Genomic DNA, 21461 nt, shown 5'->3' with positions numbered 1-21461 from the left:
TGAACAGTTATAGGTAGTTATGAGTTTTTAAGTAGTATGCTTGTTAAATTATAGATAGCTTATATTATTATTATTATCATTTATTTGTTAGGTGCCGCAAGGTTTTCTTACATAGTACAAACAGTAGACCATACAGGGTGAAACATAACAGAACAATAAACACAAAGTACCACTGCTTCAGAAACTCCGGGCAAACATATGGAGTGAGGGCGGAGCAGAAGAGTAGAAATGGAGACAGGAGGGGAGAGGGGCCCTGCTCATGCGAGCTTACATCCTAAGGGGAGGTGGACAAATCAGGCACGAAAGGGAGGCAGTGATGTGAGGGAGAAAAGGAGCAGGGAAGAGAGGGGAGAACAAGCAGAGTAGATGAGGGGTTAAGTGGATGGTTGGTAGACTTTGAGGAACAGGGGAGTTTTGAGTGCCCGTTTGATGGAGCACAGATTGGAAGCGAGACAGATGGAGTGAGGGAGGTCATTCCAGTGCAGGGGAGTTAGCCTTTCACCCTAGTAAAAGCAACCCAAACTCTAGTGCAAGCCTAGTCTAGCCCAAGTCGACTGATGAAATTAACCAGTGTATGTGAGAGTTTAGATACACACTGGGATATGTACTGATGTGAACAATTAAAGACCTCCATAATATGCTGGCGATAAATAAATAATAATTCATATATGTAAACCTGGCCAATAGAATAAACGGTTCTGTACTATTCCCTCGATTCTAAGACTATAGGAAACTGCTGACAAGTCCTTATTTTGTACTTAGAGAAACATTTTTGTGCTGCACTGACACATTGTACACAAACTGTTTATATACAGTTACAGGGTATCCATTCTGTGTTACACAAGAGGAGGACTACCACTAATGCAATCTTTGGTTATAGAAAATGAATGCCTAACAGCGGTCCTGATCACAGCCATGAGGATGATGAGTGAGCATTCCATTAATTTCGATAGAATCCCCCCCCCCCCCCCCCCCCCAAAAAAAAAAACAAAAAAAACAAAATGTACCCTCCAATCTCACATCTGGTTTAAAAACCTAAATGGGTGTTTCATATAATTCCTGTTATTTAGATTCTTTGCAAACCTACATTACAATACTCAGAAGAATTAACACCACCCTGCAAAGCTAAACTGTCATGTCAAACTTTCTGTGACCAACCCTGCTCATGTCTACATGTAGCAGATTTCCCTAAGGCACCACTTGTCTGGATGGAACTACAAAGAAATTAGCAATACATGCCTTCACTCGTACAACACTATCAATCCTAATATCTACCTTAGGGATTTTGTGACAAGTGCAAGCCTTTGCACTTTTACACACTAAATTAGAAAACTTAAGACAGCTGCACATTCCTATATATTTTTCTTAATTATAAATCATTTGTTTACCCCCACAACCTTTCAATGTCAGCTCTACAACAGATTGTATTTTAGTCATCTGTACAAAGGCATGCCTTTAAACCATTAGTTACAAGATACCACTAATAAAGACTTGAAATACTTTCCCAGCAATTATACAGAGACAAACTTACCTGAAACATGTTCATTTTACTACAAATCTATCCAACAACCCAAGTACACATCAATCAACTTCCGCACGATTAAAAACACCAAAGTTCACGTGTTAAACATCAAACAGCTGATATCGATATCCTTCCATTGCGAATTCACCTTCTACCCCTTAAAATAAAGATAACTACTTAAAACCTAAAACAAGACACAAACACAGGTTTCAATTTTGGCGCACTAAGGTCACAGTTTTAATTGTATAAATATGATGGTGACAACGAAAGCAAATGCAAGTTATACTAACCAGCTAATACTATACAAACAACTGGCTCAGAATCCCAGGCACTAACTTCATGGTGTCGGAGAGACTACACCTCTTCTGGTATTTGCTTTCTTTGCCACAATCATTTATACAACGAAAACTATATAGGAAATGAGGGTGGCAGAATTTAATCAAAGGGTGTTGGATTACCACTTCCCCCGACCGCCTCATAAAATTAGATTGGTTAACCCTTTGTCTATCCTTGTACATGACTAGGCCTCTACGGGCACCTCTCCAAGTTAATTTAGGGATGATATATGACCAGCAGTGCTTAACTGCTGCTCAGTTATCAGCTATGAGCTGCAAATCAGCTATGATATGTAAAACTGAGCCCAAGAGATTTGCCTTTACACAAATCATTACCCTCTAAATGAATCACTAAGAAATCTAGCACTTGATCTTGGACAATCATATTAAGCACCAAATCTTTGAAATCGGGCCAGCACATCCCCCCTCCCACCAGTCCACTTGATGTCCACCAGGAAGGTAAAAATAGACAAATCCCATTCCAATGAATGTCTGGTAACCCAGAAGATGAATGCGTGGCCAACCACCCATACTTAAAGGGGCTTTTGGGAAATTATCTGTAATTCAGAATACGAACCAAAAGGTAAATTACATGCATAATGGCAAATGCAACACCATAAACAAACACTCACAAAAACATGAACAGTTGAGAAGCAACCGGGTAATTAAATAAACACTTAGGAAGGTTAGGCAACCCATCTGAAGGTAAAAACCGTAAAAAAACTCAAAAAGGTACTCATGCTATAAGGCCCTTTATCTGAGGAAATGTTAGGTAAATCTCTTCATGCCCTCAATTTCAAAAGGTGACAAGCGACCAAGTTCTGGATTGCCAATAGGGGGGACAGGGGGTATAATTTAGCGGGTTTAATGTATTTCTTATAGGCAGAGCATTCCAACCGCCCAATTGTTTGATGCTCTCCAAGGATGACCCTGCAAGTGCGGCAGAGGTGGGCACATCCGTTCTAAAAGAATGCATGCCATAATCGGCTGCGTTCATCACTATAACTAACACATTTCTTAGTAGAGTCAAGGTGGAGCAGTCAAACTTGACCACCAATAGGTCTAATAAACAAGAAAGCCATAGCCAGTGCTATCGGGCAGTTGGCAGGATCCAACACCTCTTTCCAAATGAAACCGTTTTGGTTCTGTGCAACTTGCAAATCATAGGCATATACACAACATGGGGTATACCTCCGCTGCCGGCACTATGAAGGCTGCAGTGCAATTGTAGCCAGACAGCGTAGAAGAGCTGCGGTCGGGTAGCTGGGCAGGGGCGGGGCATGATGGAAGGAAAAAGGGGATATTAATAACGAACAAAACACTAAGGAATGAATAACGTTACTGGTGGGGGGGTAGAATTAGGATGAAAGATGAAAAAAAAGAAAAGGAGAGAAAGAAAGCAACAAAAGAATAAAAAGCACAGAACCAAGAGACAGATTATAAGAGGAATTAGGACAAGGTGAAAGATAGCTAAAGAAAGGAAAACATTTATTAAATACAATAACACAGAGACATATACTTATCCAGGAATTTCCTGAAGCAAAAGATGGAGAATGTCCTGTGCTTGGATGCTATAAGGGCTTGTTTGTCCACTCCCCTTGGAGCCTATTGGGTTTAATTCAAAACAAACCAGGGAAAATTTTAACCCCTGAAGGTAAGTGCAATGTAAGCCTACAAGCCTGGCTTCAAGTGCATTCATTCCTATGCAGGTCTTCATTTATCTTAAAGGTGCTGTAAAATAAATAGTAGCAATAACAATAATTTGTCTGCTATTAATTAATTGTGGAGATTTAACAAACATATTATAACACAAACAAACTCTCTACATGCATTCATGCCGCAGCATTTCACTAAACACATTCATGTCAAAACCCGAAACTCTCTCAGCCTTTATTCATTCCGGAACATGTACAAATTCTCACTACATTAATTCATCCCAGATATCCGCTAACTACCACTACATCCATTCATGCCTGACACATGCAAATTCTCACTACCTGTAATCATGCCAGACCACATGCTAACTCTGATACATGCATTCAAGCCACATGCACATAAACATTCATTACATACATTCATGTCTAGCCACATGCTGATACTATATACATTCAAACTGATACTATATACATTCATGCAGTAGCCCACACAAACTATCACTACATACATCCAACTTGAAACTTGCACAAAACCAACCATACATGCAACAGCTTTCACTCCATGCATTAATTTACATTCACATTTACAGGACGATTCCCTCACCCGCATACAGCCTCATTAGTAATACACAAACTATCAATACATTAGCTCATTACTCACTGATAGCATAAGTAATCAACAACACAATTTTATATTTAAATACATATTTTATATTATTTTTTATCAATATTTTTATTGAAACTTTTTGAAAATATATGGGGTACAGAAAAAAGAAAAAAGGGGAAAGCACACACAGAGGAACACATGGGGGCTGGAGGGTGTAGTCTGTGCATTGGACTGGGGGGATTCTATGAGGGCCGCTGGAGAGTGGGATGGTGGGGAGTCCAGGATATCTCTGGATGCCCCAGGGCCATCTGACATATTCATGCCACCTAAACCATCTCATAATGGGAGCTGATGGAGATGTGAAATAGGGCATGTCTATTGTTTCCATCTCAAAGCTGTACTGAATCTTGGAGATGATTTGGGAAATAGTAGAGGAGGCGGGGGACTTCCAGTTTTGGGCTATTGTCGATCTAGCAGCTATCAATGTGAGCCCCAAGAAATAACTGTCTTGTTTAGGAATGGAAGTCGGGTATTTATGAAGAAGAGCTAAGGCGGGGTCTGGAGCAATGGTGTTTTTGTAGAGATCAGGGCAAATATCTCGCCCCAGAGCGGCTGAAGCACTGGGCATGTCCAGAAGACATGGAAGACATCAGCTACGTGAGCACAGTGGTGCAATTAGAATTTTGATTGGTTTGCCAGAACTTGTGATTGATGCATTTTGACATGCGATTGGAAGTTACATAGATTTTCTCCAATTGTTACATGGTGAGGGTTAGGTTCACATCTGCTTCCCACCAAAGTTGTGCTGGGGCCTTAGTGGAAGGGATCAAGGAGTGGAGGTATTGATATCAGAACGTTATTCCGCCTTTATTGGCACGCTTTGTAAGTCTGTCTAAAACAGGCGGCGGGAGCGAGTTAAGCCAGTGAGGGGGTCTTAGAGACAGTCATCACCCAGTGTCTAACTTGCAAGCGTGGCAGGATGGCTTAAACATACATTTGCAAATGTGTGCAACAAAGACTTTTGCATTTTTATCTACAGTAGAAATGGCAGATCTGTTGCTGGCTATAGCAGTGTGCTGGGGGAAAAAATGTTGTGTGTATGTTCCTTGCAGGATAACCCCACCCTTTCAGCACCTGTTATGGCCTATAAATTGATTTGAGTAGCTTCCACTTTTGTATTTGTCTGAGAGGCATGTTGGTGTCAGTAGCTGACGGGGAGTGCTGACATTGGATTGCTATTTGGAGGCTTCTGGGGTACCTCTTTGGTAAGTTAGCTCTCAATTTAAAAACACATATGTATGGCCCAAATATAGGGACTCTCATTGTTTAGAGTAGGACCATCCTATATGCAAAAGCGCCTTGGCGTGGCAGGATGGCTTAAACATACATTTGCAAATGTGTGCAACAAAGACTTTTGCATTTTTATCTACAGTAGAAATGGCAGATCTGTTGCTGGCTATAGCAGTGTGCTGGGGGAAAAAATGTTGTGTGTATGTTCCTTGCAGGATAACCCCACCCTTTCAGCACCTGTTATGGCCTATAAATTGATTTGAGCAGCTTCCACTTTTGTATTTGTCTGAGAGGCATGTTGGTGTCAGTAGCTGACGGGGAGTGCTGACATTGGATTGCTATTTGGAGGCTTCTGGGGTACCTCTTTGGTAAGTTAGCTCTCAATTTAAAAACACATATGTATGGCCCAAATATAGGGACTCTCATTGTTTAGAGTAGGACCATCCTATATGCAAAAGCGCCTTGGCGTGGCAGGATGGCTTAAACATACATTTGCAAATGTGTGCAACAAAGACTTTTGCATTTTTATCTACAGTAGAAATGGCAGATCTGTTGCTGGCTATAGCAGTGTGCTGGGGGAAAAAATGTTGTGTGTATGTTCCTTGCAGGATAACCCCACCCTTTCAGCACCTGTTATGGCCTATAAATTGATTTGAGCAGCTTCCACTTTTGTATAAGCATATATATGTCTCAGATGAGGGTAAGCTACAGCGATCTTGGAGCAGAGAGAAGGGAAGAAAGAAGCTCTGGGCAACCAAATCTGATAGGAAGGCAATTCCCTTGTCCTTCCAGGAGGTAAGATTTAAATCTGGAATGAGTTTGCATATTGCTTGAAGCGAGAGCATGCGGGATGGAAGTGCAAAATCTGTATGTAACTCAATAACCCTGTCCCACACCTACATGGTATCTGAGATGGACAGTAGTCTATAGACAACTATGGGGTGGGCAGGCTTGGGAGATCAGAGAAGGTCCGGTAGAAGAGAGCTGGGGCATAGGGCCCTCTCAATGTCTACTCATGACTTAGAGATTTGGGGGAGTGCCCAATCTCGGAGGTGGCTCAATCGTGGTAGTGAGTTAAGTTGGGAAGCATCAGACCGCCACGCTGCTTAGGTAGAGCCATACGTTTGTGGGTGAGAAGGGGGCGTTTCTGTCTCCACACGTATGTCATCATTAGTGTATGGAAGTGGGTCATCAACCGTTTAGGTACAGTATATGGTATAGTGCGAAAAATATACATGAGTTTGGGTAACAACATCATTTTAAAGGCAGCAATGCGGCCCAGCCAGGAGACCTTGAAGTTAATCCAAAAGGAGGAATGATGGAGAAAAATCGGGGAGAAATTAATTTCAAATACCATAAGGTAGGGTAGGAGGAATGTGTATACCCAGATATGGCAGACAGTCCTTTATCCAAACAAAAGGAAATTGCTTTTGCAAGGTCAACACTGAGGATTGCGGTATGTTGATAGGCAGGCTCTCAGATTTAGTGATTTTCAACTTGTAGAACAAGGCCGCACTATAATCGTCTAAGTTATGTTTCAAGGCTGACGAGGTCTCCGGGCGGGTAACAAATAGGAATACATCGTCTACGAACATACACAGTTTATGTGTATAGGAGTGAAAAGTGATACCCGGGAAGTTTGAGGCCTGTCTACTTGTATGTGCTAGAGGTTCTATGGCCTGAACAAACTTCAAAAGGAGAAAGGGGAATGTAATATTTCTTGAATACCAAATTTAAGCAGTACTTCTTTCATATAAAGCCAGTGGAGCCTAACAAACACTTTCTCTGCATCCAGAGAAAGCATAACAAGCTCTTCTCCGGTCCCAGACAGGAGCTCCACCACATCCAAAATGCGGTGCGTATTATCGGAACACTGATGACCCAATATGTAGCCAACCTGACCTGGGTGGATCAACTGTGGTAAAAAAGGATTCAGATGGTCAGCTATTAACCTAGCATAAATTTTTAGGTCAGTGTTGAGTAATGCTATGGGTCTGTAGTTCTTACAATCGGAGCGGTCCTTACCAGGTTTGGGGATAGTTATTATTTATGCCTCCAACATTTCAGCTGGGAAAGTACCACTCGTTAAAACCTTGTTATAAAGATTAGTGAGAAGTGGGGCCAACTCTGACCTAAGCGTGGTACAAAAGGCATTAACAAAACAATCCGGACCAGGGGCTTTGATGACCTCTTTAACCTCCTGCTGGGACCAAAGGAGATTAAGTAGCTCCATACTATTTACATCTAATGAGGGGAAGTTAAGATGGTGGAGGAAAGCAGATGTGGAGAGTTCTGTTGGTTGCACAGTGTCCTTTTCATCCTGTAAGTTATAAAGTCTGGTGTAATATTTAGCAAATTGATTTGCTATGTCAGCGGGGATGTGGATCTTATTGCCCTTAAAGTCATGGAGTTTTTATTCAATTTCTGGCTTGCTTTCCTCTAAGTTTGCGGGTCAAGAGCAGGCTGGCTCTGATGCCAATGGAGTAGAATTTCTGACGCAATTTAGTGAGAGCTGACTTCATGTGGGATATGAAAAGTGTATTGAGCGGTTTCCTAACATCATTTATTTCTTTTTGGAGCGCTTTAGAGGGGTGTGTCTGGTTTTGTAATTCTAGAGTAGTTAGAGTGGAATCGAGAGTTTGTTGATGGGAAAGTTATTGTTTTTTAAGCGAGCTCCTATTTGGATGGCTGAGCCTCGCAGGACTGCTTTCAGTGCACACCAGTGAGAGGAAAGATGCATGATCTGGGTTGTTAATCTGAATGTATTGTGACAATGCTTCCAAAAGATTGACCCTGGATTCCAAAGAGGTAAGTAAGTTGGCCAGCATCTGTCAAGGTCTCGGAGGAATTTTAGTAAATTGTAGGTTCCAGGACCACTCTATCGGGGCATGGTCTGACCATGTGACATGGAGTATGTTAATAGTACTAGTGTGTTGCAGTGTTCATTTATTTATGGAGTATGTGTTGTGAACCCCGGGTAGGTATATTCCCATACATTTGGAGATTGAACCCACCAAATGTCATATAGGTCATGCTTCGCTAATAGTTTAAGAAAAGCGGTAGAATGTCCAAGGGTTGGGTAAGGACCCGTCGATCTTAGTGGTTTGGACTGGTCTATATTGGGGTCTAAGGTCAGGTTAATGTCTCCCAACAGGACTAAGTGGCCTCTACGTACTTTCTGTACCTCCTTGCATAGTGACTTGAGGAAAGGAATTTGACGGCGTTAGGGGCATATAGGGAGACTAAGGTCACCGGTTTGTCCTCTAAAAGTCCTATCAGAATTATAAATCGGCCAGATTTGTCCTCTATTTTTAATTGTTGGTTGAAACAGACGCGGGCACTAAACAGCACTGCTACACCATTCCTTTTGAATGGGCCATTAGCGAAGTATCCCAATGGGTATCTTGGGTCTCTCAGTTGTAGGGGTGCAGGGGACGAAAAATGTGTTTCTTGAAGAACTATAACATCTGCTCTGCGTCTGTGGAATGTATAAGAGAAAAAAAATAATAATACGTTGCACTAGTGCAAAAATTTAATTCACTTTAGCTTTCAAATTATCTTTTATTTCTTTTTTTTCTTCAAAGATCATTCTTTTTTGCTGGGTTTACATTGGTGCACTCTAAAGTCTCAGAACCATTCCACAAGTTTGTTAAAGAGATCGTTAACAAGAATTAAAATGTAACTTTTATTATAAACATTAAATAAAAATTGTCCTATTATTTTAATTTTTTTATTTAAAAACAGCGAAATATTAGTGATATGTGTAATAAACTAATATTTTAAAAGAAATGTTGTGTGTGATTATTGTCACTGATTAACATATGTAAAGTTAGTTCATTTGTAGGTTTTGTGGGAATATTCATTAATTATATATTAAGAGAATTGGATATTCAATCCTCCTATTATAACTGTTACAACCACAATTGTTACAAGTATTTATCACAAAATGGATACTATGTAACTAAATCTTGTTAAAGCACGTGTATACTGTTAATCCTCTCATTCAGCAGATTCAAAACATTTGGTGGTCTGCTTTTGAATAAAGTTAGAAACTAATAGCAGGAATATTAATTTTATGCTTTATTGCGGATTACAAGCTGGTTTATTTTGTTTTATTACTTCTATATATTAATTATAGCAGTTGCGATTTCTACTTGATCATATTAATATCAGGCCAGTTCAGTTATCCAAGTTAACAATAATATGTTTTATCCAGCGATCTCTAAACAGTATTATGTCCCCCCAACCTGGTTTAGTTAGTTATAGTATCATCTAATATAATTGATACCTGCCTTGATCGGCTATCCGTTTTTAGATGTCATAACAAAATAGGTGATGGGAGGGTATTGCTCTCTACCTATTAGATTTCTAACTTGGGATTGGGTTAATACAAAGGATTGATGTTACCAGATTTGTAATGGTATTATAAATTAAAGAGTAAATCACACACAGCATGAACGCCGACGCGTGTTTTGCTGTAAGGGCTTTATCTAGGCAGCCCAATTCAGACTTGAAGAGGGTTTTTTTAAAGGTTAGACAACCAACTCCCAATTTTGCCTAAGAACACAGCCTTGAATAAAGAATGGAACCAAAACATCCTCCAAGAGTAACTTCTCCCAACCGTCCAAGAACAGTTTGGTGACAAACAATGTCTTTCCCAGCATGATGGAGCACATTGCCATAAGGCAAAAGTGATAAATAAGGCTCAGGATCAAAACATTGAAATTTTGGGTCCATGGCCAGGAAACTCCCCAGACCTTAAACCCATTGAGAACTTGTGGTCAATCCTCAAGAGGAGGGTGTACAAACAAAAACCGACGAATTCTGACAATCTCTAAGCATTGATTAGGCAAGAATGGGCGGCCATCAGTCAGTATGTTGCCCAGAAGTTGATTGACAACATGCCAGGGCGAACTGCATAGATCTTCAAAAAGAAGGTTCAACACTACAAATATTGACTCTCTGGGGCATATTCAATTGTTTACTTTTTCCGCTGCAGAAAAAGTAAATAGGTTATTACGGTAATTCTACTCAGATTTCAGCTCGCAGCTCCCTGAGCCGCGAGCAGAAATCCATCGAGAAAACTACCATAACAACAGTATTTGCGCGCACTATTACCGTAATGACGGTAATAGTGCCCGCAAGATTTTTGCCGTTTTCGCCAACAATTGAATATGCCCCTCTGCATAAACTTAATGTAATTGTCAATAAAAGCCTTTGACACTTATGAAATACTTGTAATTTTACTTCAGTATACCATAGCAACATCTGACAAAAAGGTCTATACACACTGGAGCAGCAAACTTTATGAAAGCCAAGTTGCGTCATTCTCAAAACTTTTGGTCATGACTGTATTTTGATTATGAAAACTGGCATATGGTATTTTATATATTTATTATGATCTGTTATTATACCATATGCTTATCTTATTCCATAATTTACTTTGTGTGTTTTAATAAAATGGTTATTTTATTATAGTTACTTTGGAAGGTGATTGCATAGTTTTATATGTTGTCTCTTTAGGCATCTTTCGACTGATCTTTAATTTATCTTTATGGGATAAGTCCTATGCTTAGATTTCATAATATAAAAAGTATTAAAGAAATATTGGTGATGTTACTATCCTCTGAAGATGTCACTCAACTGTTTGTCTTCTTGCTTCCCTGTAATTAAAATAATTTTTACTTCCATTATTATTAATAATGTAAAAATAACCAACAGAGTAAGCAGTACATAAACACATGGATCTAAAACATAATTGTAACATTCACATATACATTACATACATATACACACACACTGACAGAGAAACATATGGCTTTTCAGGAGATGACAGCAATAAGCAAACCAACCAAGCACACAGTAACCATCTGGGTAATACGGAGCTTTGGATACAACAAATTACAGAAATCAAGGGCATGTCAACCCTTCTACCAACTGATACTCTGAGACTGATGACACCAAGTCATTAATGCACAGCATGACCTGTCATTTTTCATCTAACTCTTATGGAACGTAACACAAAAGCACTGGAGCCAAAACAAGTTCACGCAATGTCTCATATTTTGAATGGAAAAATGTTACATGTCAGAAGAAGACAATGTAAAAAGCATGTCAGGAACATTAAGTTCATATTTTGTCCTCTACGCTGTACTTTACAGTGACTATTTAAATTAATCAATAAAGAGAACAAACACACTAAATATTTAGCCAGATGTTAGTATTGTATTTTGGCTTTGGGCATGGCGTAGAAAAGACTGGGAGTGATCCAAGATAAGGGCTGGCGGGAAAGAGGGATTACTGAAGATACAGCAAGGATATAGGAGAAGAGAGGCCAGAAGAGAATTAAGAAGATAAATAAGCCATTCTGCAAAATAAGAATTTGCAAGAAAATGCTAAAGCCTTACAAAAACCAATCAAAGTGGATTGCGATTGTCACTAGCAAGGTTGAAAGAAAGGACAAGGCGTGCAAGACAGTAGGCCTCTATAATTTTATATAATATATATAATTTAGTTAATGTTTAAATAAGATTTACAAATACAAATGCAAAAGTTTCAGAAGCAAGCTTTTAATGCACATCAGAATTAAAGAAGGTATTTTAGGACATGAACAAAGTATACAAATGTCTATTAGATACAAGTGTAACATTGCTCATTAATATTTTTTTATATTGCTTATTATGGGCTATGTAATCTCTCTCCTCTTATTATAATCTTGCATATAGTCCTCTATTTTTCCTCTACTAATTGGTTACATTATTATAAATAATTTTATCTATATCTACATACAATTGTATTATGGTACGTTTCATTCTCTTTATATCTATATATAATTGTATTGCGGTTACATTTTTCTAATCTATACAAGCATCAGTAGTCGTTTATGACCTTAAAATTTATACAGTGCCCATTCTCTGTGTATATAATTCAAGGAGTAATTTACAATTAAGCCAATGACACTGGAACGGACTGATGGTCATATCGCTATAGGTCAATCTGCCAATTAACCCGTGAGCTATTTAAGCTACTGCAAAACAGGACTAACACAGCTCTCAAGGAAAAAGTCACAGTAGTGACAAAACGCATCTTAGCACCGCCTCTATCATTTGTTCAGCACGCATCTACTCAATCAGCCCTCAGGAATTGACGTGTGTGTTCCAAAGTGGAACACATGGCTGGTCACCTCTCAGACATAGACAATTGGAAACGAGTACCCCTCTCTATATCTACAAGCCGGCCAACGCTGCACTATTATCAGTGGTTTTAAATAACAAACATCAAGTATCCACCGCTCACTCCATTATTGAACTAAGCTACTTGCCTGATTCATCGGGTGCACAAACTTTGTCTTACAACCCAAGTGTCACTAGGGATTGTTCTTATCAGCACCGATAGATTTTCCATTGGGAGATTATATATATATATATATATATATATATATATATATATATATATATATATATATATATATATATATAAATAAAACTTATAAGGTTATGTGTCCATACCTCTTGATATGAGCTATATATTTGTATCACCATTTTATCTATATTTAATGTTTTGACTCTATGTTCCATCACTTTATTCACTTATCATGTACATTTTCTATGTGGATGTATTAGCGCTGGTTCACAATTCTATTGTTTTTATCCATTGGTAACAGGTCTGGACAACCTGTATGATTCACAGCAGCTAGTCTGTGACACTTGAGAATTTCAGTGCGCACATACTCTGTTTATTGCATTTTAGGACATGGCAGCATGCCATGTCATTTGGAGACTACAATGTAAGATTCCAGTGGATAGCTATCAATGGTGCACATTATTCCAAAAATGTAAAATAACTGAGATGTGGGATTCTAGAGGGACTTATTTACAAAGTGCTTTGGATGTGTATTGAAAAACGCCTGGATAGTCTGGCAGGCATGCTTACAGGTGCATATGCACTCTCTTAAGACTCCTACAAACACTATAAATGCGCTTAGGTGAGCAGAGAAGATGAAATAACTAAGCACTGCAAAAGTGCAGACATCACAGCCAACCTCAAGTAATCACAAGTCTAACAATCTACCTCTTTATAATCACCCTTTTCATTAAATACAACTTTTCAGGTTATTCCCCCAAAATACAGTTAAAAAGCAGTTTTATGGCTTCAATTCTTCATAACAGTGAATGGGTATCGAGATTGTTTAAATTACTTCTTTTTTTTTTCCCGTGAATCTTTTTAAAATACAACTCAATTCTCTGTGAACGTCAACACAAAGGAGCAACATGGGTCCTATTAAAATATGGGACAAGACCCAAAGACCGCCAGCTCTGAGCTACTGCAAAATTCATGTTCTTTTTTCTAAGTGAAAATGGTTGTGTGTCCCTCTGTAAGTAACATCTATTAAAAATATGTAATTTAATTATATTGCTCTGGAAAATGAAACTTGTCTTTACACTGCTACGCAAAACTAGCCGCATACTGCAAAGAATGTCCAGACTCTGCCCTGCTCTGCAGTACAGGAAAATATGCAATGATGTAGCCCAAACTGTTCCAGTACAACTGATGACATCGTCACTCACTAATTATATATGGGATAAAGCCCGTCCTACTGAAAATTATATAGATCTTAGAAGTCACAGATAAGTTCTCTAATCATCTAAAATAACAAGGTTGTATATAAAGCTATTTTATACAGATTACAGAAATCCGAATTGACAACTAATACCCAGAATAAATTACAGTAAGGGGGGTGCATTACTCCTTTTACTACAGATTTCCAATTAAACACAAACATGGTGACATCACAAATATATACTGGTAACAATGATAAAATTTCACCATAAAATGTATGAGTGAGTTTGTGGACACAATGTTTTAATGTAGAATTAATAAATCACTTAAGAAAATGAAAATGGTTCCAGTATTTATTGCCTAAATTTGTAGCAACTAAATGAGATGTAACTAAAGAACTTAACAATTTAATTATTAAATTATAAATTAAAATGCATATATACGGCGTCAAATACAGTTTAAATTGTAATCTAATGGATATTGTTTTAAATATTTTTATTTTTAACCTGGTTAAAAAAAAAAAATAATTTAAAGTCTTTGCGGGGACAGATTCCCCTGTACTCATGAGGTGACCCAGAAAACATGTTTGGTTGTTGTACTTATTGAATGGAGGAGGCACAATTACTGTAGAATCCTTACTTAATCTCTATAATCCGTACATAAACCACAATAATATTGTGTGTTGTATACACTTATTGCACGAGTGCAGTAAGAGGGACAATCAATTAAGGCTTAATCTGCCTATACCATGGAAAAGATTATCCCCATTCGTATCAGGCGGATTTCGAAACTATCATATAATCTATTGTAAAGTGTAGTTTGGCCACAAAGTGGTTCTTTTATTACTTTGTCCTGAAAAAATATTTTGTGTAGTTAATCAGAGAATAGTTTATTTCGGCACTTCATGTATCAAAGCCAATATCATGTAATTTTTATATACGTATTTTTTTTAGGTCAAGTAGGGTGTTCATTTAAAAAGAAATATATTTGCATTTTTTTTAATTTTTTTAAGTGCATTATATAGGAAAAACAAGAATTCTAAAACAGTGTTACCCCAGAAAAAGAGGGCAAAAATTCTAAAATATACTCGCTCGTTCTACAAAGTGTAGGGTTTTAAAATATGCAAGATTTGAAAAAGGCCCATTAGAAAAGTTACTTATGTTTACTATAATAATAGCCCCAACCAAAACATAGTAATAAAGATCTCGCATATATTTCCCGGGGTCTTCCATGGTGAAATGAATCATAAAATGATTAAATAATGGGATAAAGTGGTGTATTTCATATATGTCCTTATGTTTGCAGCCCTACGAATGAATGGTTTTCCATTTTGTGATGTCAGCTAAGTTACTGTTATCTAAATTATTTGAATACAACACTATCATACTATCTGCTTAATAAACCCTGGGGGTGCCCATTATTTAGTATAATAAAATATATAAGGCAAGGGCAGACCCGAGACAGGCCTGCAGCTTCAAAAGTCTTCTCTCACTATATAGTGCATCTATAAAAACACCCAGTTACCTCAAATTCCACTCACCTTAAGGACAGCAGAAATAATCTCATTTATTTTTAATTTGTGGAACACAAAAATATCATAAACGGCAGACACTGCCAGCACAGTGACTCCCTGCTCCTTCCACAGCATGCTGCACGTTGCACACAATCCAGCGCAAAAGATCCAGCACCAGCTACTGACAGAATAGCTTCTGGTTGAACAATGCTTCATGTAGCATAGTAACGAAAGTAGAAAGAAGAGCCCAGCTCCTACATCAGCCCGTCCCACTATTCCAGCAACAGCTTCTGTATGGATTGGATGAGAAGCAAAAAGAAGGCCAGCGAATAGTGTCCAGCATCCCCTGCCGAAGAGGACTTTACAGAGGTTAGTGAAGATGCCTGTTACTGCTGAATGCAACAGGATATTTACAAGGTGGTAATTCCAGGGCTCCAGCCCTCCAAAGAGATAGTTAAGGCGAAAAGATAGAGTGCATAGTGGACGGTAAGATTTATGGCTGCCACTGTGAGTAAGTAATGTCCCCCAAAAATCATTGAAGAAAATTTGTATCCATGGAGTTTCTGGTAGCAGATCCTGATTTGTCTTGATAGCACGGCTAAAACAAAACAAATTTCAAAATATTAGATTCATATATACAACAAAAAAATCCAGTTCCCTTAATCCAGCTTCCAAACAGACTATTTTCCACTAGTAAGCAAAACTTTTAAATCATATATTTTCTTTACAAGTATTTAATTGCTTGTCCTTATATTTTTATGAAAATACACATTTTGTAATTAAGATAACAAACAAAATATAACTACATTAAACCTTATAAATGAATAAAAATAATAAAAAACAACAATAACTCAAATCATAACCATAAATCTCGAACCTGCTTCTCAAAGTTGGGGGTAAATGTATTAACTTCCGATTTTTGCAAGTCACTGCTATTTGGCGAGTTTATAGTGAAAATTTAAGCAGCAATGGCTTTAAAAGCAAAACAATGCCTAACAACAATATATGGGTAATTATAGCAAATTAAATAGCTAAAACCTGCTGAACCTGGGCCTGGAACAAAATCTATAAAATCTGAATCTTTTGATATTCTACTTTATGTTCTTGTTTTAAAGTTTATTGTTCACCAATATTCTGATAAGCTCAAAAAATAAATACTGAGCATTCATATCAAAAGGAGATTTGTTAATATAGGTACCAAGAGTCTTATGGCAACTGTGATGAGAGAAACTGACCACGGAACAACAAATAGCCCAGCACTTTATAGGAGGGTGGCAAATCGAAAACAACTGTTGAAGGAGTCACATGAAATCTCACCTAGAGCTTGGTTGAAAGCCCACATAACACATGGAGAAAGATTTTAAGGTCCGATAGACCAAGATTTAACTTTTTGGTATCAACAAAAGGCACTATGCTTGGTGAAAGGCTAGTACTTTTCACTGCCCCAAAACACTATTTCTACCATGAAGTATGGTAGTGGGAGCATAATCCTATGTGGATGCTTCTCTGCTTTAGGGACTAGAAAACTTAATCTTGCTCCATCCATCTTTCCCTCTATATAAAGACATTTTTTGGAGGAAAAGCTGCTGCAATCTTTAAGGAACCTAAAATCCAGGAGTAGATTTATATTATAGCAGTACAGTAACTAAAAGCAAACAACATAAGCCACAATGTATTGGATTACATATAAATGAATCAAAATAGCTCAGGTAAAGCCCAGACCTTATTCCCATTGAGAATATGTGGAATAAGTTCAAAACTTGTAATTTACCAAATGATCTCACCATTCAACCTGATGGGTACAGAGAAATACTGTAAAGAAAATGGGTGAAAATTCCAGTATTCATATGATCAAATCTAGTAGAGACCAAGTTGCAGATAAAGGTGCTTCTACCAATTATCACAACAAGTGGGGTGAACAGATAACAAATCAAGAATTCTCTGTTTTTTATTGGTAGTTAAGAAAAATACTGAGTCTTTTTTTTTTTTAACTTGACATGAAAGTATTTTATCTTTATCACTTGTAAAAACTGGCAAATAAATCAATTTGAATTCCATGACTTAAAAAATGAAATGTGAAAAAGCCAAAGGCAGTGAATGATACTTTATAGGCACTGTACATTGGTTAGGATTCTTTTATATTGAGCATAAACATATACTGTAGACAATAGACAAAAGTACAGGGGGTAATAAATACTAATAAATACCTATATGTGATCAGGATCATCATTTGTCCATGCTTAGCAGGGGCGAATGTAGATTATTTTTTTACTTTTTTCTGGGTGAGGGGAGGGGGGTGCGATTTAGCATAGGCACGTCCCCTTCATTTTGATTGGCTAGCTCCGGTTGCCCCCGCCCACGATTGGCCACTCCCCTCCATGTTTTTATCCGTGTGGGACACAATTTAAAGGAAACCTTGTGCTGCTATGGGGGGCGCATAATTTCATGGTAAGACTGTTATAGAAGTGCGCATTGTGTAGACAAATCTTGAAGAACTTTGTAAAACACCCACAGGTACTGAAAAACAAGGCCTGTTAAGAGCATAGACAAAACCTTGTGCGTGGGGAGTGGTAGGGGGCATTTGCATATATAATATTAACGTCCATATGTACAAGCCCCCAGACCACATGAAAAAAAAAATCCACAACTAACACTTCTGTGCACCACTTTGTTGTTACATAAAAAATGTTGCATACCAAAAAATGTTTCTAACCTTGAACTCTGAAGTGATAAATGTATCTTGAATTGTAATTCTAATCATAGCAGCAACTCAATCCATCTAGTTTAAAACCATAGATGTGATTTTATCTTTGGCATTTGGGAACATTTGACAACAGAAAACTGATAGACAAATTATTTTAGCATAATGTGATTAATCCCCCTGTTAAAGATGAATTCATGTATTATTCATAAGACACCAATTTAACACTTTGCAGAAATTGCCATTTGACGCCTCAGACACAATAAGACAAGATTCAGCAATACCCATAGTCAGAGTATAGGGACACCTAATACATGTCAATTAATTTGCTCTGTGTCATAAAATATAAATGTAAAATCAGCTTCCACACAAAAACTAATAATAATCTGTAGTTCTCTTTTTTTCCCCCCTCCATATTTGCACTGACACTTTTATAAAAGCACTAATATGCAAAGTGCCTCATACAAAGCAGGGCCATCCAAATGACAGCTCACTGGGCAGATGTAGGCCACCATGTCTTTTTTGTGACCCCGCCCAATCCCGATAACCTATACAGAATCACTCATACTTGACTGCACTAATATATACTCAGTTGCCACTTTATTAAATTTACTCTTCTAGTACTGGGTAGGAACCCCATTTGGACACAGATCATAAATGCTTAATGGTATGGATTCAAGAAGGTGCTGTAAATATTCCTTAAAAATTTTCGTTCACATTAATATTATAACTTCCCGCAGTTGCAGATTTGTCAGCTGCACATTCACACTGCAATCCTCCCTTTCCGCCACATCCTAAAATGTACGCTATTGGATTTAGATCTGGTGACCGTGGAGCCCATTGGGAGTACACTGAACTCTTTACCACGTTCGTGGAAGCAGCTTGAGATGACAGTGCTCAGTCATATAGCTACTTTTTGCTGGAAGAAGTTATTAAAAGTTGGGTAGAATGTGCCCATAAAAGGATGCACATGGTCAGCAACAATATTCAGGTAGGCTGTTGCATTTATACAATGCTCCATTGCTACTGATGAGCATAAACATTTCCTCCACCAGTCCACCACAACCACCAGCCTGCACAGTTAACGCAGGATGGATTTATGTTGTTTATGCCAAATTCTGACTACGATTTGCATGTTGCAGCAGAAATTGAGATTCATGAGATCAGGCCTCATTTTTACAATCATCAACTGTTCAATTTCGGTGATCCTTTGCTCACTTTAGCCTCAGTTTCCTGTTCTTAGCTGACAGAAGTAGAATTCGACGTGGTCTTCTGGTGCTGTAGCCCATCCACTTCAAGGCTCAACATGCTGTGCATTCAGAGATGCCCTTCTGCATACTACTATAGTAACATATGGTTATTTGAGTTAGTGTCTCCTTTCTGTCAGCTTGAATGTGTCTGGCGATTCTCCTCTGACCTCTCTCGCTAGTAATACGTTTTTCGCCCACAGAACTGCCGCTCACTGGATTTTTTTGTGTTCTGTGCATCTAGACACTGTAGTGTGTGAAAATCCCAGGAGATCAGCTGTTTCACGGTCAAAGTCACACACATCTCATTTCTTCTACAGTCTAGCGTTTGGTATGGACTACTGAATCTCTTGACCATGTCTGCATGCTTTTATGCATTGAGTTGCTGACTGGCCGGTTAGATATTTGCATTACCAGGTATACAAGTTTACCTAATATGTGGCCTCTGTGTACAGCAAAAAAATAAAAGTGCAGAAAACTATATTGCTCATAAATGAATAATTGAGGGAAAGTGTGGGCAGCATTATATACTAAAGTGTTATAGTGAAGAAGCTTCATCAATACATTTAAAGACCATTTCTTTTTCTTTTCCTCTTTCTTAGGTTCATTACACTAGAGTCAAAGCACCTATTGCATTTGTTCTCCAAAACAGGAGCCACGCAAGCAGGATATTATAGGGATAGGGTTAGAAAAACTGTAGCCAGGCGAACTGCACTGAAAATACAAAACTCTGTTTTGGGTGGATGCAGATAATCAACTTGGTTCAGGTGATCCACCCAATCCAATGGGCCACTCAACATCTTCCATGGATAGAAGTGGTTGTTCTACTTAAAACAGCATATTGTCAGTGAGTGGGTTACCGGAACACAGGTCAATGATCTTTTACATTTATGTTTATCTTATCGAATTCCTTCCAAACATGAATTTGAATTTTTGGGTAGAATTAACCTTTAAAGTATTGAAGTTTTTACAAAGATTAAGGTGGGTTAAGCCAACATGTAGCCAATTTTAGCAACTAAACATTATTGCAGCAAAGTAGTGATGAGCGGCACCCGGAAACCTGGCGTGGGAAGATTGGGGTTATCAAACCCACCTGTATATGAAAATAAGTTCAAACAATCAAACCAACAATTACGTTTTCTATTGTCCTGAACAAATGCCATTGCCTCAACAACCTCACCGACCACATAGGTCCTCACTAATAACAGATACGCTCAGAGTGTATTTTAGTGCTTTGCATTAACTTCCTTATTTCACATTAGTATAGTAAATCGAGTTTTATGTTTATTTTTGCCCTGAAGTCTGCCTGGGAGAAAGAAAATCCATGTGTTCATACTAACCTTAATTGTCCCTCGCTGGCAATTTGTAATATTGGGAGGTATAAAAAGAAAATTATATCAGTTTAAAAGTCTATAAAGCCACAGTAGATGGATATTATAAAGCCTTGGGGTGTTCTGGCTTGAAAAGTAGCCTGAATACTAGAACATCACATTTACATGATTACAAGAGATATTTACATTATGTCAAGTGGGTAGAAAACACTGCCAAATTACAAATCATTAGTTCACGCATTGTTTCTGCCACACAAAAGGCCACAATATGTTTAGAAATTCTATTACACAGATTTCAAATTGTTTCTGCTCATCTTACCTAGCAATACATTACAACAAACTAACATACATAACATGGACATATTCCAGCATGAATGTAACGCTTTGTCAAAGTGAAACTTATGTTTACATTGCTTTCAACACTGCATTCATAGCTCTGTCAACAGGAATGGAAGTAAAACAAAATACATCATACAGAGTTCCAGCATCTCTTATTCCTTTACTTCATTGGCACATGTCTGACAACAGAATTAACAGCAGCAGAAGACAAGGGCAGGGCCATCTTTTCTATTGGGCACGATGGGCAGGTGCCCGGGGGCCCCACGGGCAAGGGGGCCCCATAGGCACGGCTCTTAATTAGAATAAAACCTGCAAAAGAAAAAACCTGCAAAAAAAACCTTCAAGGGTCACTGAGCAAGTAC

General features: G+C 38.2%; 1 protein-coding gene across 2 annotated transcripts in view; it reads right to left on the bottom strand.

Moving 5' to 3' along the window:
- TMTC2 (transmembrane O-mannosyltransferase targeting cadherins 2) overlaps positions 1-21461 on the bottom strand; it is a 230247-nt gene that overhangs the window by 134947 nt on the left and 73839 nt on the right. The window contains exon 2 of one of the 2 annotated variants that reach the window (XM_075209365.1): positions 15509-16079. The exons of the other annotated variant lie outside the window; for it this stretch is intronic. Coding sequence (XP_075065466.1) covers positions 15509-16079 — 571 coding nt within the window. The remainder of the gene's footprint in view (positions 1-15508; positions 16080-21461) is intronic. 2 annotated transcript variants of the gene reach the window in all.

Source organism: Mixophyes fleayi, chromosome 4 (assembly GCF_038048845.1).
Source record: "Mixophyes fleayi isolate aMixFle1 chromosome 4, aMixFle1.hap1, whole genome shotgun sequence".
NCBI lineage: Eukaryota > Metazoa > Chordata > Amphibia > Anura > Limnodynastidae > Mixophyes > Mixophyes fleayi.
Note: the sequence above shows the minus strand (reverse complement) of the source record. Positions and strands in the feature narration are given on the sequence as shown.